The sequence below is a fragment of the Ranitomeya variabilis genome, chromosome 2, assembly GCF_051348905.1.
Source record: "Ranitomeya variabilis isolate aRanVar5 chromosome 2, aRanVar5.hap1, whole genome shotgun sequence".
In the NCBI taxonomy this organism is placed as follows: domain Eukaryota; kingdom Metazoa; phylum Chordata; class Amphibia; order Anura; family Dendrobatidae; genus Ranitomeya; species Ranitomeya variabilis.
This window is the reverse complement of record NC_135233.1, coordinates 1,028,772,660-1,028,792,809: the sequence shown is the minus strand read 5'-3', so window position 1 is coordinate 1,028,792,809 and position 20,150 is coordinate 1,028,772,660. Positions and strand designations below refer to the sequence as shown.

Sequence of the window (20,150 nt, the reverse complement as noted above, 5' to 3'; positions counted from 1 at the left end):
GAGCTCGGAAGGGAAGGAGCGCCATTTTGCAATGCAGACTTTGATAGAATTGTCTGCGGGCGTTATGTTGCGTTTGCAGACCCCTAATGTACCTAAACAGTAGAAACCCCCACAAGTGACCAAATTTTGGAAACTAGACCCCCTAAGGAACTTATCTAGATATGTGGTGAGAACTTTGAAAGCTCAAGTGCTTCACAGAAATTTATAATGCAGAGTAGTGAAAATAAAAAAATATATTTTTTTCCAACAAAAAAGATTTTTAGCCCCCAAGTTTTTATTTTCACAAGGGTAACAGGAGAAATTGGACCCCAAAAGTTGTTGTCCAATTTATCCCGAGTACGCTGATGCCCCATATGTGGGGGTAAACCACTGTTTGGGCGCACGGCAGAGCTCAGAAGGGAGGGAGTACCATTTGACTTTTTTAGCGCAAAATTGGCTGTCGTGTTTGGAGACCCCCTGATGTACCTAAACAGTGGAAACCCCCCAATTCTAACTCCAACCCTAACCCCAACACAGCCCTAACCCTAATCTCAACCCGATCCATAATCCTAATCACAACCCTAACGATAATCACAACCCTAACCCCAAAACAGCCCTAATCTCAACCCTAACCATAACCCTAATCAAAACCCTAAATCCAACACACCCCTAACCCTAATCCTAACCCTAATCCCAACCCTAATCCCAAACGTAACACTAATCCCAACCCTAATCCAAACCCTAACCCTAATCCCAACTCTAACCCTAACTTTAGCCCCAACCCTAACCATAACTTTAGCCCCCGTCGTCACAAAAAAAGTTCAATGTAACCTTTTTTTTGTACGTCGCGTCCGCCATTTCCGCGGATGCGTGGCCGTAACTCTGCCCCCTCCTCCCCAGGACATAGACTGGGCAGCGGATGCGTTGAGAAACTGCATCCGCTGCCCACGTTGTGCACAATTTTCACAACGTGCGTCGGTACATCGGGCCGACGCATTGCGACCGCCCCGTACCGACGCAAGTGTGAAAGAAGCCTTAGGCTACTTTCAGACATAGCGCATTTTTGAGCGCTATTTTGCGGGCGCTTTTCAAAAATGCGCAATGTCATTTTCGTCTGCCGGCAAAGTGAATGAGAAATTCACTTTGCCGTTCAGACACACCGCAAAAAAACGCGGCGCTTTTGTCTGCAAACACGCCGGCGTAAAAAGAATTGACATGTCAATTCTTTACGCAGCGGCGTGTCTGCGTATCCCCCTAGGGCCCCATATTACCTTCCACACACAGCGCCTTTGTCCTGGGTGTCGGCGTCTTTGTACGGAGGGGTTGACACCCAGGACCGGACGTGACGTCGGACAGGAAGAGGGAAGCCCCCGCCCCCCAGTGAAGCAGCATGGAGTCCTTCTGTGTGTGTGTGTGTGCGTGTGTGTGCGTGTGTGTGTCCCCATGCGACGCTAGTGCCACCATTGTGCTAAGTCGCCGTATGGGACTACTACTCCCATCCGGTATTAGGATGGGAGAGTTGTCCCTGTGTCCGGCGACTTAGCACAATTGTAAAGTTACACAAAACACCTACACACAATACACATACATGACACACAGTACATACAACATATAACACAGAGTATATACTCACCAACAGCACACTTGTAGGCGAAGCCCTCGATCCTCCAGGAAAAAATCCAAAAATAATAAACCAAATTCATACTCCCTGTCCGCAGAATCCATAAAACGAGTGTCCCACGCCGATCGGCTGCTCTCCGGCGATACACTGCCAGGAGCGAAGCTCCTAGCAGTGTATCGCGTACTGTTCCGGAGTTCAATGACTCCGGCGTCTCGGTTAACAGCAGTACAGCTGCGTTGAACTTTCCCACGCAGCACTGCCGTTAAGCGAGAGTGCCGGGGTCAATGACCGCCGGTAAACTCGCTCGCGCATGCGCAGTGACACACCGACAGGAACTATGGCTCCTGTCAGTGTGTTGCTGCAGCCGTGGAGAGCAGACATATCTCTGGATGTGTCTGTTCTCCATGGAAAATCTTGATACGTGGCACTTAAATATGTGGCAATTAAATACGTGACACGTGGCACTTATACGTGATACGTGTCACTTAAATACGTGGCACTGAAATACGTGGCACGTGGCACTTTGATACGTGGCACGTGGCACTTTGATACGTGGCACGTGGCACTTTGATACGTGGCACTGAAATATGTGGCACGTGGCACTTTGATACGTGGCACGTGGCACTGAAAGATGTGGCACGTGGCACTTTGGGATACGTGGCACGTGGCACTTTGATACGTGGCACGTGGCACTGAAATATGTGGCACGTGGCACTTTGATACGTGGCACGTGGCACTTTGATACGTGGCACGTGGCACTTTGATACGTGGCACTGAAATATGTGGCACGTGGCACTTTGATACGTGGCACGTGTCACTTAAATACGTGGCACGTGGCACTGAAATATGTGGGACACGTCGCACAAAAAAGTTACATGTAGTTTTTTTTGTGTCGACGGTCCGCCGAAGCACGACGCATCCGTCGCACGACGGATGCGACATGTGGCAATCCGTCGCAATGCGTCGCTAATGCAAGCCAATGGAGAAAAAACGCATCCTGCAAGCACTTTTGCAGGATGCGTTTTTTCTCCAACGACGCATTGCGACGGAAGCCAAAAAACGCTAGTGTGAAAGTAGCCTAACCCTAACCCTAGCCCTAACCCTAAATTTAGCCCCAACCCTAACCCTAACCCTAACTCTAACCCTAACCCTAACCCTAATTTTAGCCCCAACTTGTCTTCTCCTGCCGGCCGGCAGATGGCAGCAGATGGCGGGCGCACTGCGCATGCGCCCGCCATGATGAAAAAGCCGGCTGGCAGGAGAAGACAGAAGAGGACCCAGGGACCCCGGGTGAGTATGATAGGGTCCCCGAATCCCCCTATTTCTCTGTCCTCTGATGTGCGATCACATCAGAGGACAGAGAAATAACTGATCGCTTTTTTTTTTTTTTTTTTTTTGCGGTCGCCGGTAAACTGTTAATTACCGGCGATCGCAAAGCAGGGGTCGGTGCAAACCGACCCCGATCATGTTCTTTGGGGTCTCGGCTACCCCCGGCAGCCGAGACCCCAAAGAACATCCGGGTGCCGGGCGGCGGGCGCACTGCGCGTGCGCCCGCCATTTTTTCCCGGAAAAAAGATGGCGGCGCCCATGGGGAGACACGAGGAGCACCGGGGGAGGTAGGTAAGTATTGGGGGGCTATTGGGGGCCATCGGGGACCACATTTCTCTGTCCTCCGATGTGCGATCACATCGGAGGACAGAGAAATTAAACGGCAAATCGCGTTTTTTTTTTTTTTTTTGTTGCGACCGCCGGTAAACGGTTAATTACCGGCGATCGCAACTCGGGGGTCGGTAAAAACCCCCCGAATCATGTTCTCTGGGGTCTCGGCTACCCTCGGCAACCGAGACCCCAGAGAAAATCCGACTCTGGGGGGCGCTATTCACTTTTTCCACAGCGCCGTTAATTAACGGCGCTGTGGTTTAAGTACCCTTAGCGGCCGCCGTTAAAAGGCGTATCGGCGGTCGTTAAGGGGTTAACACTTTTTTTTTGCCTTTTGGGTGTGGTCGGTAAAAGTACAGCGATGCCAGATTTTTATTTTTTTATATACATACACCTTAGCACACTGAACCGCTTTTTTTTTTTTCACCCCCAAAATATTGTGAGTATTGTGAGAGCTACAACTTATTTTTCTGCCATCTCATCTATACAAGAGCGGACATTTCTTTTTTTTTTGCGTCACAAGTTTACATTTTTATTTGAACTAATTTGGGGTTCATCATATTATTTGAACGACCTTAAGGCTATGTGGACACGTTCAGGATTTCTTGCAGAAAATTCCTGAGAATTCCGGACATTTTCTGCAAGAAATCCGCATGCGTTTTTGCCGCGGTTTTGACACGTTTTTGCCGCGGTTTTTTCCAGACACTTCCCAATGCATTTTGGAGTGGGAAATCCGCAAAAAAACCGCAAAGAGATAGAGCATGTCCGGATTTTGTGCGGTATGCGTTTTTTTTGCGGAAATGTGCACAAAACATGTGCAAATCATGTGCACAAAACATGCGGAATTCATTAAAAATGATAGGATGCATAATGTATGCAGATTTGCGTTTTTATAGGGAAAAAAAACGTGAATAATCTGCAACGTGTGAACACAGCCTTACTCTAATTTTTGGGCAGAATTAACAAAAACAGAAATTGTGAACTGTGTAAATTAAAAAAAATAAATAAATTCTTCATTGTGGAAAAAGAGAAGACAATGCTATTCTTTGAGTCAATATGATTACTGGTATATCAATAGCAGATTTTTTTTCTTTTTTATGTTTTGCTACTTCTATACACCAAATGCAAACTTTTTGGCAAAAAGTATTAAGCAACCATTTATTTTTGTTCATTTTCAAGATGAAATAACATTTTCAGTGATAACACTCTGAAGAAAAAAGTTGTTTTTTTTTGTTTTTTTTTTTAATTTCAGTGGCATATTGAAGAAAAAAAAACTAAATTTCTGTCATTTATGATGTCCAGATGCCACAAAATCAATTACGTGTAATTTTGTTTTTACGTAAAACAATTTCTAATAGTGAAGGTACAGTGTTTTGTTGTTTTGTTTTTTTTTTACTTAGTCCCATTATGGAACTTGAATAATTTACATATATCTAATTTATATATATCTAATATCCATCAATACTAATGTACAGCGATGGATCAGAACTGTGATAGCTACACCGACGTGCCCATTAAACACAGCTTATGGCGTAGCTGGCATCCATAGCAACCCTAGGTATTCTATGAACACATTGTACAAATGCAGATGAAAGGAGACCCCCGTCTCTGTTAACCATGTAAATACCACTGTTGCTATTGATAGTGGCATCTAAGGGGGTTCGAGATGAAACAAGCAATGGTGTGTATCCTGCATGGTTTATCTCCCCAGTAATCACCCGAGAGCTCTGGGAAGTTGTAGGAATATACAGGACGCCGTCCGCACCAGCCGAAAGACTGGGGACGGACATGATCTCCAACGTCGTGGAAGGGGACTGTACGTCACAAGACGCTACGCTCCCATACGCCACAAGGACAGAGCCCACAAGAGCGACCCCGCGGGATATCCACGTTGGTGAAAAGAATCGTAAACCCATTCAAAACAGAAGACAAAATTAAAATCACATGCAATAATTACAACTCAATCACAGGATGTAGATGTGGGTATATAGACTTAAAAATATGTATATATACAATCATATCGGCTCTTACTTTCCACTTACCATATTGATCCAACTATCACTGGACAAACACCACTAGACTTGTGCAAGTAACAAAGATCACAGAATACAGCGAGTCCGTGGCTCATAAGTAATGAATCAATGGTTGGCACAACGAGGTCTCTTTATCTCTTAGGAAACATGAAGCAGTGATGCTCAGATGCACTTTAGTTTGAGGCCAATACTAGCAATTTCCTTTATATATTTGGCTCTCCTCTCCTCTAATTTTATGTTGGATATTTTGCATTAGAAAGGGGGGAAAAAAAAACCATGACAGTTCCGAAAAGTATTTGTGCCAGATGCCACAACGACTGCATCAACTAAGAAACGGAAACCAACATAACAAGTACTTTTTTTTATTAGAACATTTGCACTTTACAACTGGAATTCTGGAAACTCGAAAACCACATCTTTGCCTGTGAGTTTCTTGTAGACACCAGAAAATGTTTCAACCTAATTGAAGAGGAAAAGCAGGTTAGTAAAAAAATAAGTTATATACATTTATATTAAAGATTAATAGAAGGTTTCATAGTCTGTGTCCTGCATGGTTTATCTCCCCAGTAATCGCCCGAGAGCTCTGGGAAGTTGTAGGAATATACAGGACGTCGTCCGCACCAGTCAGAAGACCGGGGACGGGCACGATCTCCAACGTCGTGGAAGGGGACTGTACGTCACTGCGCCACAAGACGCTACGCTCCCATACGCCACAAGGACAGAGCCCGCGAGAGCGACCCCGCGGGATATCCACGTTGGGACAGAAGTGCAACAAAAACTCAATGATTAAGATTACACTTTCTATTCATGCTAAAGACAATTCGTCAGCCCTCAATGACTGGTAAAACTTCTAGAATTAAATAATGTCGATATCTTTGGGGGTCAGAGTATTAATAAATATGAGCGAACGACCCTATTACACGAGGTGAAATGGAATTTAGAAGTGGCAAAAACAAAATCACTGATGTCTCAATGTATGGGAAAGGACAGATGTTACAACCACTATGAGCATCACTCTTTCCAAGGTCCTGCGAAAGATCAAGGCTCAACCAGTTAGGACCCCCTGTAATCAGTGTATTGAGTGGTGGAGGAGTTTCCACATTTTTACAAAGAAACCAGGTAGCAGATGTTCATAAACCAATTCTGCAACCAAGCATCACAGCTCCCATTAAAAATCATGACATTTTCTGAACGTGTTGGTTCCTCCACCCAGACACCGCCCTAATCTAGTTACTTAAAGACCCCAATTTCTGGGGCTAAATTCCCACGACCGAATTATAGTGGCCCATGTTACAACCGTAGTAGCCGGTCTGACCACATATAGGACTGTAAAATTTGGGAGCTTTACTGTTGTGTGAATCCAGCCCATCTCTAAGTATTTAACGGTATTTCTTTCAGCAGCAATAAGTCAAGGAGTTATGGGAAATGCATTACTGTAGTTTTGGCCAAAATTACAGCACCTGGGAAAGCAAGAGTAATGACCATCAGTGACTGGTCACCTTGTGGTTTCAAGAGAATGTGTCCCCAATTTTTCCCACCCCATCCGAAAGCAGCATGTTTTAGAGACAGAGACCCTGTCACCTTCCTGGGGGTGCTTGCTGTAGTTCTGATAAAATCCCCGTTTTCTCTGCTGCAGATCTACCAGATCCCAGAATGCTGAGCTCTGTATAACCCACCTAACACCACCATGTGAACAAAGCCAATCAGTGATGGGGAAGAGATATACCCAGCTCATCAATATGGAGGCCTACAGAAGGCCTAGCAGAAGGTTTACTAGTACACTAATGATAATCTCCTGCTGATAAAATAGTGATTGTATCTAAATTACAGCAAGAAGCAAAGTAAGAGGCAAATTGCCGGAATCAGGGTCTGTCTCTAGATTATGCTGCTCTGAGATTAGGTGGCAGAAGTCTGTCGACAGATTCCCTTTATGGGCAACAAAACTGAAAGGCCCAAATTATTCATTGACTTTGCACTAGTTTTGTGCTGTTCCCTCTTCTTTTACACCCAATACATTTGTATTCCTCTCGCCTGTTTGTTTCTCTCTTTGTGGGCAATTCCAGCTGTTTTTGCCAGATTTATCAATTGCGACTTCCGCAAAGACAAATACAAATTACTTTAAAAAAATAAATAAATAAAAAATCCCCACAAGTGATAAACTGAGATCTGAGTTTTTCTGTATTTATTTTTTTAATGAGCTGTAGATCAGTGGGTCCTAGGATCAGTGTTTCAGTAGGAATGGTGTAAAAAAAAGGCGTATGGGACTAAAGACCACTGTGCACACCCTTCTGCAAAAAGTCTTCTGAGCAATCAGTGGTGGTCTCAGGACTAGTGATGAGCGAATATACTCGTTACTTGAGATTTCTCGAGCATGCTCGGGGGTCCTCCGAGTATTTTTTAGTGCTCGGAGATTTAGTTTTTCTTGCCGCAGCTGAATGATTTACATCTGATAGCCAGCATAAGTACATGTGGGGATACCCTAGCAACCAGGCAACCCCCACATGTACTTATGCTGGCTAATAGCTGTAAATCATTCAGCTGCGGCGATGAAAACAATCTCCGAGCAGTAATAAATACTGGGAGGACCCCCGAGCGTGCTCGAGAAATCCCGAGTAACGAGTATATTCGCTCATCATTACTCAGGATCCAAGTAACCACCGATCTAAACCAAATATATAAAATACAAATACAAGACTACAATCAAAGACCAGATCATGAGTCGGATGATACAAGACCCCGGGACAACATCTGAACCGAATTCCAACCACTACCTTGTGTTCCACATTGTTCTGTTGTGCCTTGTCCAAATGGACTTTGATGAGCCGACTGCCGTCCAACTTCACACGGATTCTCTTGCCCACAATTTCACTTGGGAACACCAAGTCTTCTAGGATGGCATCGTGTACTGCTGTCAGGGTACGGCTAAATAAGAAGAAAATGGTCAAACAATCTTCACCAACATTCAGTACCATAAAATTACATTAAAATGGCCAAAAATACAGCACAAGTTTTATTTACCCCACGTAAACTTAGTTTTTATTTGACAAGAAAGCAGTCATTACTTTTGGACAGAAATGTGTCAGTTTTAACTATAACTACAAGTGTATCCTGCATGGTTTATCTCCCCAGTAATCGCCCGAGAGCTCTGGGAAGTTGTAGGAATATACAGGACGTCGTCCGCACCAGCCAGAAGACCGGGGACGGACATGATCTCCAACGTCGTGGAAGGGGACTGTACGTCACTGCGCCACAAGACGCTACGCTCCCATACGCCACAAGGACAGAGCCCACGAGAGCGACCCCGCGGGATATCCACGTTGGTGCTTACAAAACAGGCCACACATGCCATCTGCGTGATCTCCACTTTTTTTTCACAGACTACTGCAAAAAGCTTGGGACACTTCCATCCATTTTTTGCATATAGAAAGATAAAAAATAAACAAACATGTATGACATAAGAACCAAAGAAACATGGAACTCAGTCTTTCCGCCATATGAAAAACAAACCAATAGGGGGTAATTCATCAAAGCTTGTTTGCCAGATTTTTGGCTTAAAATCCTTTGCAAAGTCACATTTTTTTGTCCTAATGCAAGGGTGTTTAATAATGCAACTTGGCTCTTTCACGCAATTTATCCCAGCTCCAACGAAGTGGTATGCAGACCAAGTTAGCTGAAGAAGAGCACAACAGACGTGCCCGCGACCACCGTCGTCCCTTACCTTCTGGGACGCTTCTGCTTGTTTTTCGTGCGGCTTTTTCTTGTTGGTTTGGGCAAGATCCTTCTCTGTAGGAGGAGTTAATATAAGTAATGAATGCCTGCTGACTATCACAGAAACTTATATCTGCAGGAATAGAATTAAATATTTTAAAAAAAATCTGCACTTGAGGCAAAACCAGGGTCCTCAATACCCCCAGTCTTATTTCATATCGTCTGGAAGTAGGATTACACAGTTTACCAAGACAGTCTATATGTCCAATGGTAAGATGTGAAAGTCATCCTTTCCCCACTGGGCCCAGATCGAACCTGGTAATTCCGCCAGGAACGACAAACTTGCTTTTGTAGGAAGGTGACCTTACTCTCTGCCATGAGGATGCAATGTCGGAAATGGTAAAAAATTAAACAGCAAATAAAAGTAGAGTTTAAAGGGATCGTGTCCACAGATTCAGGTTGCCCTAAGAAAAGGCAGCATAAAATACCAGCTGGCGGCTTCATTTCACCATTTCCCTGCAGTGGTACCAGGATCCACACCGACCCAACAGTGCACAAGTAATTGTAATGACGCCAACACCCTCGAGATGCTGCCCGTGTAGGACGGCGTGAACCCGCAGACAGGTTTCCTTTTCCTTGAGGAATGCTCTTGTAATTTATGTCTAATATTCATCATTTACTTAATTTGCCTACGCCATCTTATTTTAGTAGCCATCTTCACAAGTGAAGCTGATCTACAGCCATGTTGTTGGTCACTGGTGATAAATATATTGAAAAGCGACAAATAGTATGGAGTCATTTCCTGTTGTCAATTAACCAAAAATGGCCACCACGGGTGAAAAGCACAAGTCTGACAATAAAGACAAGCTCATTTTTAAGCACATTTGAATATCTGGATGTGTCCTGCATGGTTTATCTCCCCAGTCACAGCCCGAGAGCTCTGGGAAGTTGTAGGAATATACAGGACGTCATCCGCACCAGCCAGAAGACCGGGGACGGACATGATCTCCAACGTCGTGGAACGGGACTGTACGTCACTGCGCCACAAGACGCTACGCTCCCATACGCCACAAGGACAGAGCCCGCGAGAGCGACCCCGCGGGATATCCACGTTGGGTGAAGAATAGTTAAGAATTCACTATCCCAGCGGATTTACTGCTCGGGAACTCCAGGCAGACTGTGAGAAAACAGCCCATGTGCACAACCCCCGAGACTCCTAGGAGATAGCCTCCAATACCCCGAGCACACACCTGAGCGATGAAGACCACATGCTTGCCGCTGAACTTTTTCTCCAGCTCGCGCACCAGCCTGACTTGGATCTTCTGGAAAGATTTCAGCTGAGGGACTGGAACGAAGATGATTATTGCTTTTCTACCACCTCCAACTTCAATTTCCTGCCAGAAATAAGAAAATTATAGCTACAGCGCTATTTTCCCCAAAGTGATCAGATATTCATGATCCGCAGTCCTGTGGGCTCGAGCTGCTGACTGACAGACGTCACTGTATGCACAGTAATAGTGAGAACATGGTCAGTCAGCAGCTCGAGGACTGGGGGAGCGACGTCTCATCAATAATAGTAAATTGCTATGTTTGCCAATTTTAAACCTTTGACATAAATGAGAACGCCGCACCACTTTTTTTTTTATGGAAATGCTGATGTCTGATGTACAGAGATACTGTGAAGACCCAAGGTTCAATGGAGCCTTAAGGCTACGTGCACACGTCCGGAATTGCAGCGGAAATTTCTGCAGCAATTCCGCAACTCCCTGCCGTGGGTAAAGCGTATGTGGAATTGGTATGTGTATTCCCACTAAACACTAGCGTTTTGCAAGTGTAATTAACTTGCAGAATGCTAGCGTTGTCCAAGAGATCTGTAGGATCACTTGGAAAAATGATTGACAGGTTGGTCACACTTGTCAAGCATAGTGTTTGACAAGTGTGACCAAATTTTTACTATTGATTCTGCCTATGCAATAGTAATGTTAAAAATAATTAAAAAATCGTGATATTCTCACCTTCCGGCGGCACCCACAGCCTTCTCGCTCCTCGCGATGCTCCCGTTCCCAGTAATGCCTCACGGCAATGACCTGTGATGACATAGCGGTCTCACGCGATTCTACGTCATCTGGGGTCATTGCTGCGAGGCATTACTGGGAACGGAAGCATCGAGGGGAGCGTGAAGGCCATTTTTATTTTAATTCTTTTTTTTTTTTTTTTTAACAGGTATATGGTTCTCAGGGCCTGGAGGAGAGTCTCCTCTCATCCACCCTGGGTACCCACCGCACATGAGCCGCTTACTTCCCGCATGGTGGGCATAGCCACATGCGGAAAGTAAGCGGATCAATGCATTCCTACGTGTGCGGAATCCCCGCGATTCCGCACAAAGAATGAACATGCTGCGTTTTTTTCTGGAATGCAATTCTGCCACGGAAAAAAACGCATGTGCACAAAAAATGCCGAATGCATTAAAAATGGGATGCTTATGTAAGTTTTTTTTAGCGTTTTTTCGACTGAAAACATCTGAAAAAACGCTTAAAAAAAGCTAGAAATCCTGAACGTGCGCACATAGCATAAAGGTTTGTTTTTTTTCCAGTTTCAGAAAATCACAATCCCCGGCTGGTTTGTTTAAAAATAAATAAAATCTTTACACACCCTCACCTGGTCCAGCACTGAGTTTCAGCCACTACTCCCAGTATGTTATTGTCTGCTGCACAGACGTCACATTAACAACACTGGCAATTGGTAAGCCTCGCCAGAGTTGATGGTACGAGCCACTGCACTCACTGATTGCCATCTACGTTGACAGCGCTGCAACCAATCAATGGCTCATGCCGGCAAATCAGGTGGAGCCTTACCATTGTCTACACTCCTGCAGCCAATAACACGCTGGGAGGAGTAGCAGAGACTTAGTGCTGGACCTGGTGATGTTCAGTGAAGAAGTTGTGGAAAGACAAGGTTCCAGAACCAAAAACCTCTATAATACAGCTATGTGAAGCAGGCCTAAGGATAATTTGTAAATCCAAGAAAGCCAGTTTAAGAAAAAGCATTATTTAACAATTATAATAAAAATTCTGCACTCGTGTCAACCGTGTATCCTGCATGGTTTATCTCCCCAGTAATCGCCCGAGAGCTCTGGGAAGTTGTAGGAATATACAGGACGTCGTCCGCACCAGCCAGAAGACCGGGGACGGACATGATCTCCAACGTCGTGGAAGGGGACTGTACGTCAATGCGCCACAAGACGCTACGCTCCCATACGCCACAAGGACAGAGCCCGCGAGAGCGACCCCGCAGGATATCCACGTTAGGTTAAGACTTATGCAAACATGTCTATGCAACGGAGCAAGACACATTTGCCATCATTAGTGGTCTACAGGACAGAATTACAGTGCAGTTGGCACTGCCAACATCTCAGGTCTGAAGAAGTGATTGTGCCCGCTACTAAATACCAGATATATCGAAACTGTACGTGATCATCACAATTAAATTGCACGGGGAGAGGTTGAGGAAACCATCAATGAGGAGAGAAACTAGAATGTCTGTAAAGGTACCTTCACACTAAACGACGCTGCAGCGATACAGACAACGATCGCTGCAGCGTCGCTGTTTGGTCGCTGGAGAGCTGCCACACAGACCGCTCTCCAGCGACCAACGATGCCGAAGTCCCCGGGTAACCAGGGTAAACATCGGGTTGCTAAGCGCAGGGCCACGCTTAGTAACCCGATGTTTACCCTGGTTACCAGTGTAAAATGTAAAAAAAACAAACAGTACATACTCACCTTCGCGTCCCCCAGCGTCCGCTTCCCTGCACTGACTGAGCACCGGCCCTAACAGCAGAGCGGTGACGTCACCGCTGTGCTGTGCTTTCACTTTACGGCCGGCGCTCAGTCAGTGCAGGAAGCGGACGGCGAGGGACGGGACGGTCATCAGAGGGCGAGTATGTACTGTTTGTTTTTTTTACTTTTACGATGGTAACCATGGTAAACATCGGGTTACTAAGCGCGGCCCTGCGCTTAGTAACCCGATATTTACCCTGGTTACCATTGTAAAACATCGCTGGCATCGTTGCTTTTGCTGTCAAACACAACGATACACGGCGATCTGACGACCAAATAAAGTTCTGAACTTTTCTAAACGACCAGCGATATCACAGCAGGATCCTGATCGCTGCTGCCTGTCAAACTCAACGATATCGCTAGCCAGGACGCTGCAACGTCACGGATCGCTAGCGATATCGTTTAGTGTGAAGGTACCTTAAATGTTAAAGCCGAAATCTGGCCATTTCTCTAGTTGGGAGACTGGAAACAATGAGGACGAGGGTCGGGCCGTACCTTAGCTGCAGTAATGTTTAGTTCCCTTAGTTGAGCTTTGAGGTCTGAATTCATCTCCAGCTCCAGTAGAGCCTAGAAGGAAAAAAAATGGAAACCATCAGTTATCTGCAGGTCACATCTGAGTAAGACAAGTCATCCTACAAAGACATTTGTGTATCCTGCATGGTTTCTCCCCCCAGTAATCGCCCGAGAGCTCTGGGAAGTTGTAGGAATATACAGGACGTCGTCCGCACCAGCCAGAAGACCGGGGACGGACATGATCTCCAACGTCGTGGAAGGGGACTGTACGTCACTTCGCCACAAGACGCTACGCTCCCGTGCGCCACAAGGACAGAGCCCGCGAGTGCGACCCCACGGGATATCCACGTTGGGTTATCGTTAAGGTGGAAAATTGTCTGCAATGCCTATGTTCCCATGTGGCATTCCTGCAGTATTTTTTTCCTGTAGGAAAGCTGCTTTTTATTCCATGACAATTCTATCACCCATAAAAATCAGTGATTGTAAAAATGCAGCAAGATGTTGATGAATGCAACTACCTTTCTAAACATGTACTGTAGACAAATCACACATGATCATGCCGGAAAAACAGAATAAGAAAATAAACAAAAAAACAGAAAAGCCCGCTACGCAGACTTTTTTTTTGTTACTATCAATAGTGAATGTTTTAGCTACAGAAAAAAAGTGCGGCAAAAATGCCACATGTTAACAGCCTTAGACATGTAAGGATTCCCAAAAGCAAGTGGCACCCTTCAGAGAAATTCTATTTAGAGGATATGGAGATTGTAAGGAGGGGACCCCCAGCCATCCGACTACACAAAGGCCGTGCTCTTCACATCTACTAGCTTGTGCAAGAGGGGATGGGATCACAGAAGAGGCTTTTAAAAGGGGCTTGTCCCTGATGAAACAGGATCTATCATAACATTTTTGGGGGCGGTTGTGTGCCTCATGGTTCTATCAGTATGGTGGCCGGTACTGGGGAGGAAAGAAAAACCTGTATCTAGTGCAGCATGTGCAGCAGGCAAAGCACCTTTTTTGGAGGTAGTTTGGCAGACACATTGCAAATTCCACATTAACGACCAGCCTCGTGTACCTTTCTTATATACCAAGATTACTATTCCTCCACATGGAAAGCTTGCTGTAGGTGAATGGATATATACAGAAAAAAATGGACCCAACAGGGCTTTATATAAGGCACATTAGAGAGCGGTGACACAGGGACATCCAGGGCCGCTCACATTGCAATGGTGAACAGTTTACACACGGGAGGCGTTCACGTGTCCTATTCAAATGACTGGGAAGCGACATGTGCCGACCATGCTGCACCCCAGCAGGTAAGTGTGCAGCAATGGAAAACCCCAGTAAGTGCCTCAATCGCCCTTTCTGTCTGGATACCGCACTCACCTGGGAGATGCCAGACTCAAACTCGTCCGGCTTTTCGCCATTCGGCTTCACGATTTTGGCGCTCGTGCTGAACATGGCCTTTCTGTAAGAAAAAGACAGAGGGACATGTTAGTGAAGGCGCGAACCAAAGAGGTGACCGTCCGTACACATGTGTTCTACATGGGGGAGCGAACCAAACAGCAGCCACATAACCGTCCGCACACGTGGGTCCTACATGGAGAAAACAACCAAACAGCAGCCACGTAACCGTCCGCACACTGGTGTGTGTCCTACATGGAGGAAACAACCAAACAGCAGCCACGTAACCGTCCGCACACGTGGGTCCTACATGGAGGAAACAACCAAACAGCAGCCACATAACCGTCCGCGCACGTGGGTCCTACATGGAGTAAACAACCAAACAGCAGCCACGTAACCGTCCGCACACGTGGGTCCTACATGGAGGAAACAACCAAACAGCAGCCACGTAACCATCCGCACACGTGGGTCCTACATGGAGTAAACAACCAAACAGCAGCCACGTAACCGTCCGCACACGTGGGTCCTACATGGAGAAAACAACCAAACAGCAGCCACATAACAGTCCGCACACGTGTGTCCTACATGGAGAAAACAACCAAACAGCAGCCATGTAACCGTCCGCACACAAGTTCTACATGGAGGAAACAACCAAACAGCAGCCATGTAACCGTCCGCACACGTGGGTCCCACATGGAGGAAACAACCAAACAGCAGCCACATAACCGTCCGCACACGTGGGTCCTACATGGAGAAAACAACCAAACAGCAGCCACATAACCGTCCGCACACGTGGGTCCTACATGGAGAAAACAACCAAACAGCAGCCACGTAACCGTCCGCACACGTGGGTCCTACATGGAGGAAACAACCAAACAGCAGCCACGTAACCGTCCGCACACGTGTGTCCTACATGGAGAAAACAACCAAACAGCAGCCATGTAACCGTCCGCACACGTGTGTCCTACATGGAGAAAACAACCAAACAGCAGCCATGTAACCGTCCGCACACGTGAGAGCCGTGTATCCTGCATGGTTTATCTCCCCAGTAATCGCCCGAGAGCTCTGGGAAGTTGTAGGAATATACAGGACGTCGTCCGCACCAGTCAGAAGACCGGGGACGGACATGATCTCCAACGTCGTGGAAGGGGACTGTACGTCACTGCGCCACAAGACGCTACGCTCCCATGCGCCACAAGGACAGAGCCCGCGAGAGCGACCCCGCGGGATATCCACGTTGGGTGGGGGGGTTAGTTCAAACAACCTCATACTATGTGCAGCAAATTAATGGACTGTATGGCCCCCCTCCAGTCACACAGCACACGGGGAGGCCCCCCTCCAATCACACAGCACACGGGGGGGCCCCCCTCTCCAATCACACGGCGGGGCCCCCTCCAAACACACGGCACACGGGGGGGCCCCCTCCAAACACACGGCACACGGGGGGGCCCCCTCCAAACACACGGCACACGGGGGGGCCCCCTCCAAACACACGGCACACGGGGGGGCCCCCTCCAAACACACGGCACACGGGGGGGCCCCCTCCAAACACACGGCACACGGGGGGGCCCCCTCCAAACACACGGCACACGGGGGGGCCCCCTCCAAACACACGGCACACGGGGGGGCCCCCTCCAAACACACGGCACACGGGGGGGCCCCCTCCAAACACACGGCACACGGGGGGGCCCCCTCCAAACACACGGCACACGGGGGGGCCCCCTCCAAACACACGGCACACGGGGGGGCCCCCTCCAAACACACGGCACACGGGGGGGCCCCCTCCAAACACACGGCACACGGGGGGGCCCCCTCCAAACACACGGCACACGGGGGGGCCCCCTCCAAACACACGGCACACGGGGGGGCCCCCTCCAAACACACGGCACACGGGGGGGCCCCCTCCAAACACACGGCACACGGGGGGGCCCCCTCCAAACACACGGCACACGGGGGGGCCCCCTCCAAACACACGGCACACGGGGGGGCCCCCTCCAATCACACAGCACACGGGGGGCCCCTCCATACACAAAGCACACGGGGGCCCTCTACAGCACCAGTCCTAGAGGAGCGCATCCCACTATTAGCCTTATAGGGGACTACACAGCCCCTGGTATAAGGCAGCAGACACACATATAGCGCCCGGTGCACGGAGTCCGAGCAGGCACCAATACGGCGCCCCCGGTATACAGCGGTCACTATACAGAGCAGGAGCCGAGCACACACCACGTGACCTCCCAGCGCTGCCGCCAGCACCTCCGGCCGCCACACTCCATGCACAACCATCCGGCCCCATCCGCCGCACACACAGCGCTGCGCAGTCACAGCCTCGCCCCTATGGGAAGAAGCGCGTCTTTACCGCCGGCCTGCGGAGCCATTTCGTGCCTCCAACCAAAGGAAGAAAGAAATAATGGAGACATTGTGTCCGGAGGAGCCGCCGCACTCACCGTCCTCTCTCAGTGACGGCCTAGGAAGAGGGCGAGTTCCCGCGAGAGCGGCCCAGATCTCGGCAAGGCGAAAAGGATCATGGGAAACGCGAGGCGCGACGTCATTCCGTTGTCCCCGCCCTCACGTTGTACTGGCGGAAGTGAATGGCTAGTGAGGGCGGAAGTGAATGGAGACTATGAGACGTTCGCTTGTTAGAGGCTCGTCCTCTTAAAGGGACTCTGTCACCTGAATTTGGAGGGAACAGTTTTCAGCCATATGGGCGGGGTTTTCGGGTGTTTGATTCACCCTTTCCTTACCCGCTGGCTGCATGCTGGCTGCAATATTGGATTGAAGTTCATTCTCTGTCCTCCATAGTACACGCCTGCGTAAGGCAAGATGGCCTTGTGCAGGCGTGTACTCCGGAGGACAGAGAATGAACTTCAATCCAATATTGCAGCCAGCATGCAGCCAGCGGGTAAGGAAAGGGTGGATCAAACACCTGAAAACCCCGCCCATATGACCCAAAACCAGTCCCGTCAAATTCAGGTGACAGGTTCCCTTTAAGCCCATTTTGCTGGGGGTTCGGACGTAAGCCCTGCCGGGGCCACAGAACAGGGGCCAGAACACACAATATCTAGCTATTTCTGAGGACTGTGTTCTGGTAATGGAGCAGGCCAAGGACTTATTTTTGTGGCGGGTTGGCGTTATTCCTCGCACCATTGTGGGGTAAAGCGACAATTTGTTTTTACTGTAGTTTATATGAGATGTGTAGCGACCAGAAACCAGCAATTTTTTTTCTCTTTCCAGGGTTTACTGTACAGATTAATTGCCTAATATTTAGATTGGACTTTTACAGACACAGTGATACCAAGTACGGTTATTTATTTTAATACTGGGCAAATGAGGCGATTATATGTATATTTCTTATAAATAGCTTTCAAAACTTTTTCTTTTACTTCCCATTAGGGACATGAATTTGTGATCCTTTGTTCTATACACAATAATATTACAGTATTGCAGCATATAGGAGAAATAATGGTTTCTGAAGTACATCTTGTTAGTGATCATAACCACAGATATCTAAGCTACTGCAATGCCCTGCACATAGCTAATCAGAAAAACTATACTGCATTTCTAATTGGAGATATTTGTAAATATTATTATTATTACACCTACTACATATTGGGAGAGGATCTTGGAGATGGGAATACCCCTTTAACCAACATCAATTGGTGCAACCTCTGGCTGCCACTGATACTTGCATATGCCGACTGTATAACACAGCCAGCATCTCCCATGTCTCTACATATGGGGATTCCAGCACGGATGTACAATTATGTCCATTTGCATCAAGAAGTTAATCTTTTAGACTACATTCCCACAATGAGTATTTGGTGACTTATCTGATGGACTCGGGATAAGGTCTCTGATTTTCCCTCTTCCCTTGTGGCTTGCGGGCCATAAATATCTATGATGTGAATAACCTATTAGTTTTTTAACCACTTTACAACCTCTGACGTACCCATATGTCATAGGTCGCATCCCACTCTTTGAAGCGGGCTCCGGCGCTGAGCCCGCATCTTTTCAGGCCCATGACAGCTGATCTGATCAGCTTCAATCAACATGTTGAGTGCCGCTATCAATCTCGGACAGCGGCATTCAACATGCATGCTCTGGAAGAGCGTCACTAACCCCACCTATTGGCGCCCCTGTCACATGATCGCGGAGCAATGATGGGTTAGCAGGACAACTGGGGGTCTTCAGGAGACCTCCATTCTTGTCATTGCCGATCTGCTATGAGCGCCGCCCTGTGGCCAACGTTCATAGCAGATGAGAATTTCTGCTACACATAACAGGGCTGAAGCACAATGTGTAGCACAAGCGATCAGTAGATTGCAGCTTCAAGTCTCCTAAAGAGACTATTGAAGCAAGGAAAATGTGTAAAATAAAATGTTTTTTCAAATAAATGTTCAAATCATCCCCCTTTTGCCCCAGTCAAAATAAAACAATTTTTAATAAAATAAAAAATACACATATTTGGCATTGCCGAGTTCAGAATCGCCCGATCTATCAATATATAAAAAGAATTAATCTGATCTGTAAACGGCGTAGCGAGAAAAAAAATCAAAACATCAGAACTACGTTTTTTTTGGTTGCCGCAACATTGTAATAACGGAGGACCAAAACATTGTATCTACCCAAAAATTGTATTGATAGAAACGTCAGATCTGTGCACAGGAAATAAACCATCACTCAGTCCCAGATCACAAAAAACGAGACGCTATGGGTCTCGGAAAATGGCCCCATTTTTACAAATTATGGATTTTTTTTTCCACCACGTAAATGAAAAAGAACCTAGACATGTTTGGTGTCTGCGAACTCATAATGACCTGGGGAATCAGTGACAGGTCAGTTTTTGCATTTAGCGCTAGAAAAAATGACGGAAGGCACACTACTATCAATAATATCCAAGCATCTGAATATATCTGAAGGGGTGCAAAACCTAGTCTGTATATGAATATGGCACATCCAGAGAGAAAAGACTAGACTAAGGCTACTTTCACACTAGCGTCGTGCACTGCAAGTCGCTACGCGTCGTTCTGTAGAAAAAACGCATCCTGCAAAATTGCTTGCAGGATGCGTTTTTTCTCCATAGACTTGAATTAGCGACGCATTGCCACACGTCGCAACCGTCGTGCGACGGTTGCGTCGGACCGTCGGCACAAAAAAAGTTACATGTAACGTTTTTTTGTGCGTCGATAGCGTCTTTTCCGACCGCGCATGTGCGGCCGGAACTCTGCCCCCGCCTCCCCGCACATCACAATGGGACTGTGGATGCGATGTAAAACAGCATCCGCTGCCACCGTTGTGCGGCGCTTCCACACTATGCGTCGGTACGCTGCAACGTCGCATAGCGACGTGCAGTGCACGACGCTAGTGTGAAAGTAGCCTAATAATGGTATGCACATCCAC

At 47.3% G+C, this 20,150-nt stretch overlaps 1 protein-coding gene and 7 non-coding genes across 10 annotated transcripts; all 8 read right to left on the bottom strand.

Annotated features, from left to right (window-relative positions):
* Positions 1 to 4,434: 4,434 nt before the first annotated feature.
* Positions 4,435 to 17,380, bottom strand: RPS7 (ribosomal protein S7). Of its 3 annotated transcripts, none has more exons than XM_077291384.1 (7): positions 17,198 to 17,380; positions 14,733 to 14,814; positions 13,332 to 13,403; positions 10,251 to 10,394; positions 9,011 to 9,075; positions 8,064 to 8,214; positions 4,435 to 5,751 (listed from the first exon to the last, which is right to left on the bottom strand). In XM_077291384.1, the coding sequence occupies exons 2-7, from the start codon at positions 14,805 to 14,807 to the stop codon at positions 5,674 to 5,676; spliced, it is 585 nt and encodes a 194-aa protein (XP_077147499.1). In that variant the 5' UTR covers positions 14,808 to 14,814; positions 17,198 to 17,380; the 3' UTR covers positions 4,435 to 5,673. The 3 variants fall into 3 exon arrangements, with proteins under 3 accessions (XP_077147499.1, XP_077147497.1, XP_077147498.1); XM_077291382.1 differs by having other exon boundaries at positions 4,654 to 5,751; positions 8,061 to 8,214; positions 17,198 to 17,264; XM_077291383.1 differs by lacking the exon at positions 17,198 to 17,380 and adding an exon at positions 17,110 to 17,134 and having other exon boundaries at positions 4,654 to 5,751; positions 8,061 to 8,214.
* LOC143810737 (small nucleolar RNA SNORA73 family) lies at positions 4,941 to 5,154 on the bottom strand. The gene has a single exon (XR_013223169.1). It is a non-coding gene; the product is annotated as a small nucleolar RNA SNORA73 family (small nucleolar RNA).
* On the bottom strand, positions 5,830 to 6,051 carry LOC143810735 (small nucleolar RNA SNORA73 family). The gene has a single exon (XR_013223167.1). It is a non-coding gene; the product is annotated as a small nucleolar RNA SNORA73 family (small nucleolar RNA).
* On the bottom strand, positions 8,392 to 8,613 carry LOC143810733 (small nucleolar RNA SNORA73 family). Its single transcript, XR_013223165.1, has one exon. It is a non-coding gene; the product is annotated as a small nucleolar RNA SNORA73 family (small nucleolar RNA).
* LOC143810734 (small nucleolar RNA SNORA73 family) lies at positions 9,895 to 10,116 on the bottom strand. The gene has a single exon (XR_013223166.1). It is a non-coding gene; the product is annotated as a small nucleolar RNA SNORA73 family (small nucleolar RNA).
* On the bottom strand, positions 12,087 to 12,308 carry LOC143810741 (small nucleolar RNA SNORA73 family). Its single transcript, XR_013223171.1, has one exon. It is a non-coding gene; the product is annotated as a small nucleolar RNA SNORA73 family (small nucleolar RNA).
* LOC143810739 (small nucleolar RNA SNORA73 family) lies at positions 13,481 to 13,702 on the bottom strand. Its single transcript, XR_013223170.1, has one exon. It is a non-coding gene; the product is annotated as a small nucleolar RNA SNORA73 family (small nucleolar RNA).
* Positions 15,770 to 15,991, bottom strand: LOC143810736 (small nucleolar RNA SNORA73 family). The gene has a single exon (XR_013223168.1). It is a non-coding gene; the product is annotated as a small nucleolar RNA SNORA73 family (small nucleolar RNA).
* Positions 17,381 to 20,150: the final 2,770 nt, after the last annotated feature.

What these genes read in the sequence shown, in the direction of transcription:
- RPS7 (XM_077291382.1), bottom strand. Translation starts at nt 14,807, where the DNA reads ATGTTCAGCACGAGCGCCAAAATCGTGAAGCCGAATGGCGAAAAGCCG. An exon ending in TAAACATTACTGCAGCTAAG is followed by an intron (nt 10,395 to 13,331) that starts GTACGGCCCGAC and finishes TATTTCTGGCAG; the next exon opens with GAAATTGAAGTTGGAGGTGG. An exon ending in AAGCAGAAGCGTCCCAGAAG is followed by an intron (nt 8,215 to 9,010) that starts GTAAGGGACGAC and finishes CTTCTTATTTAG; the next exon opens with CCGTACCCTGACAGCAGTAC.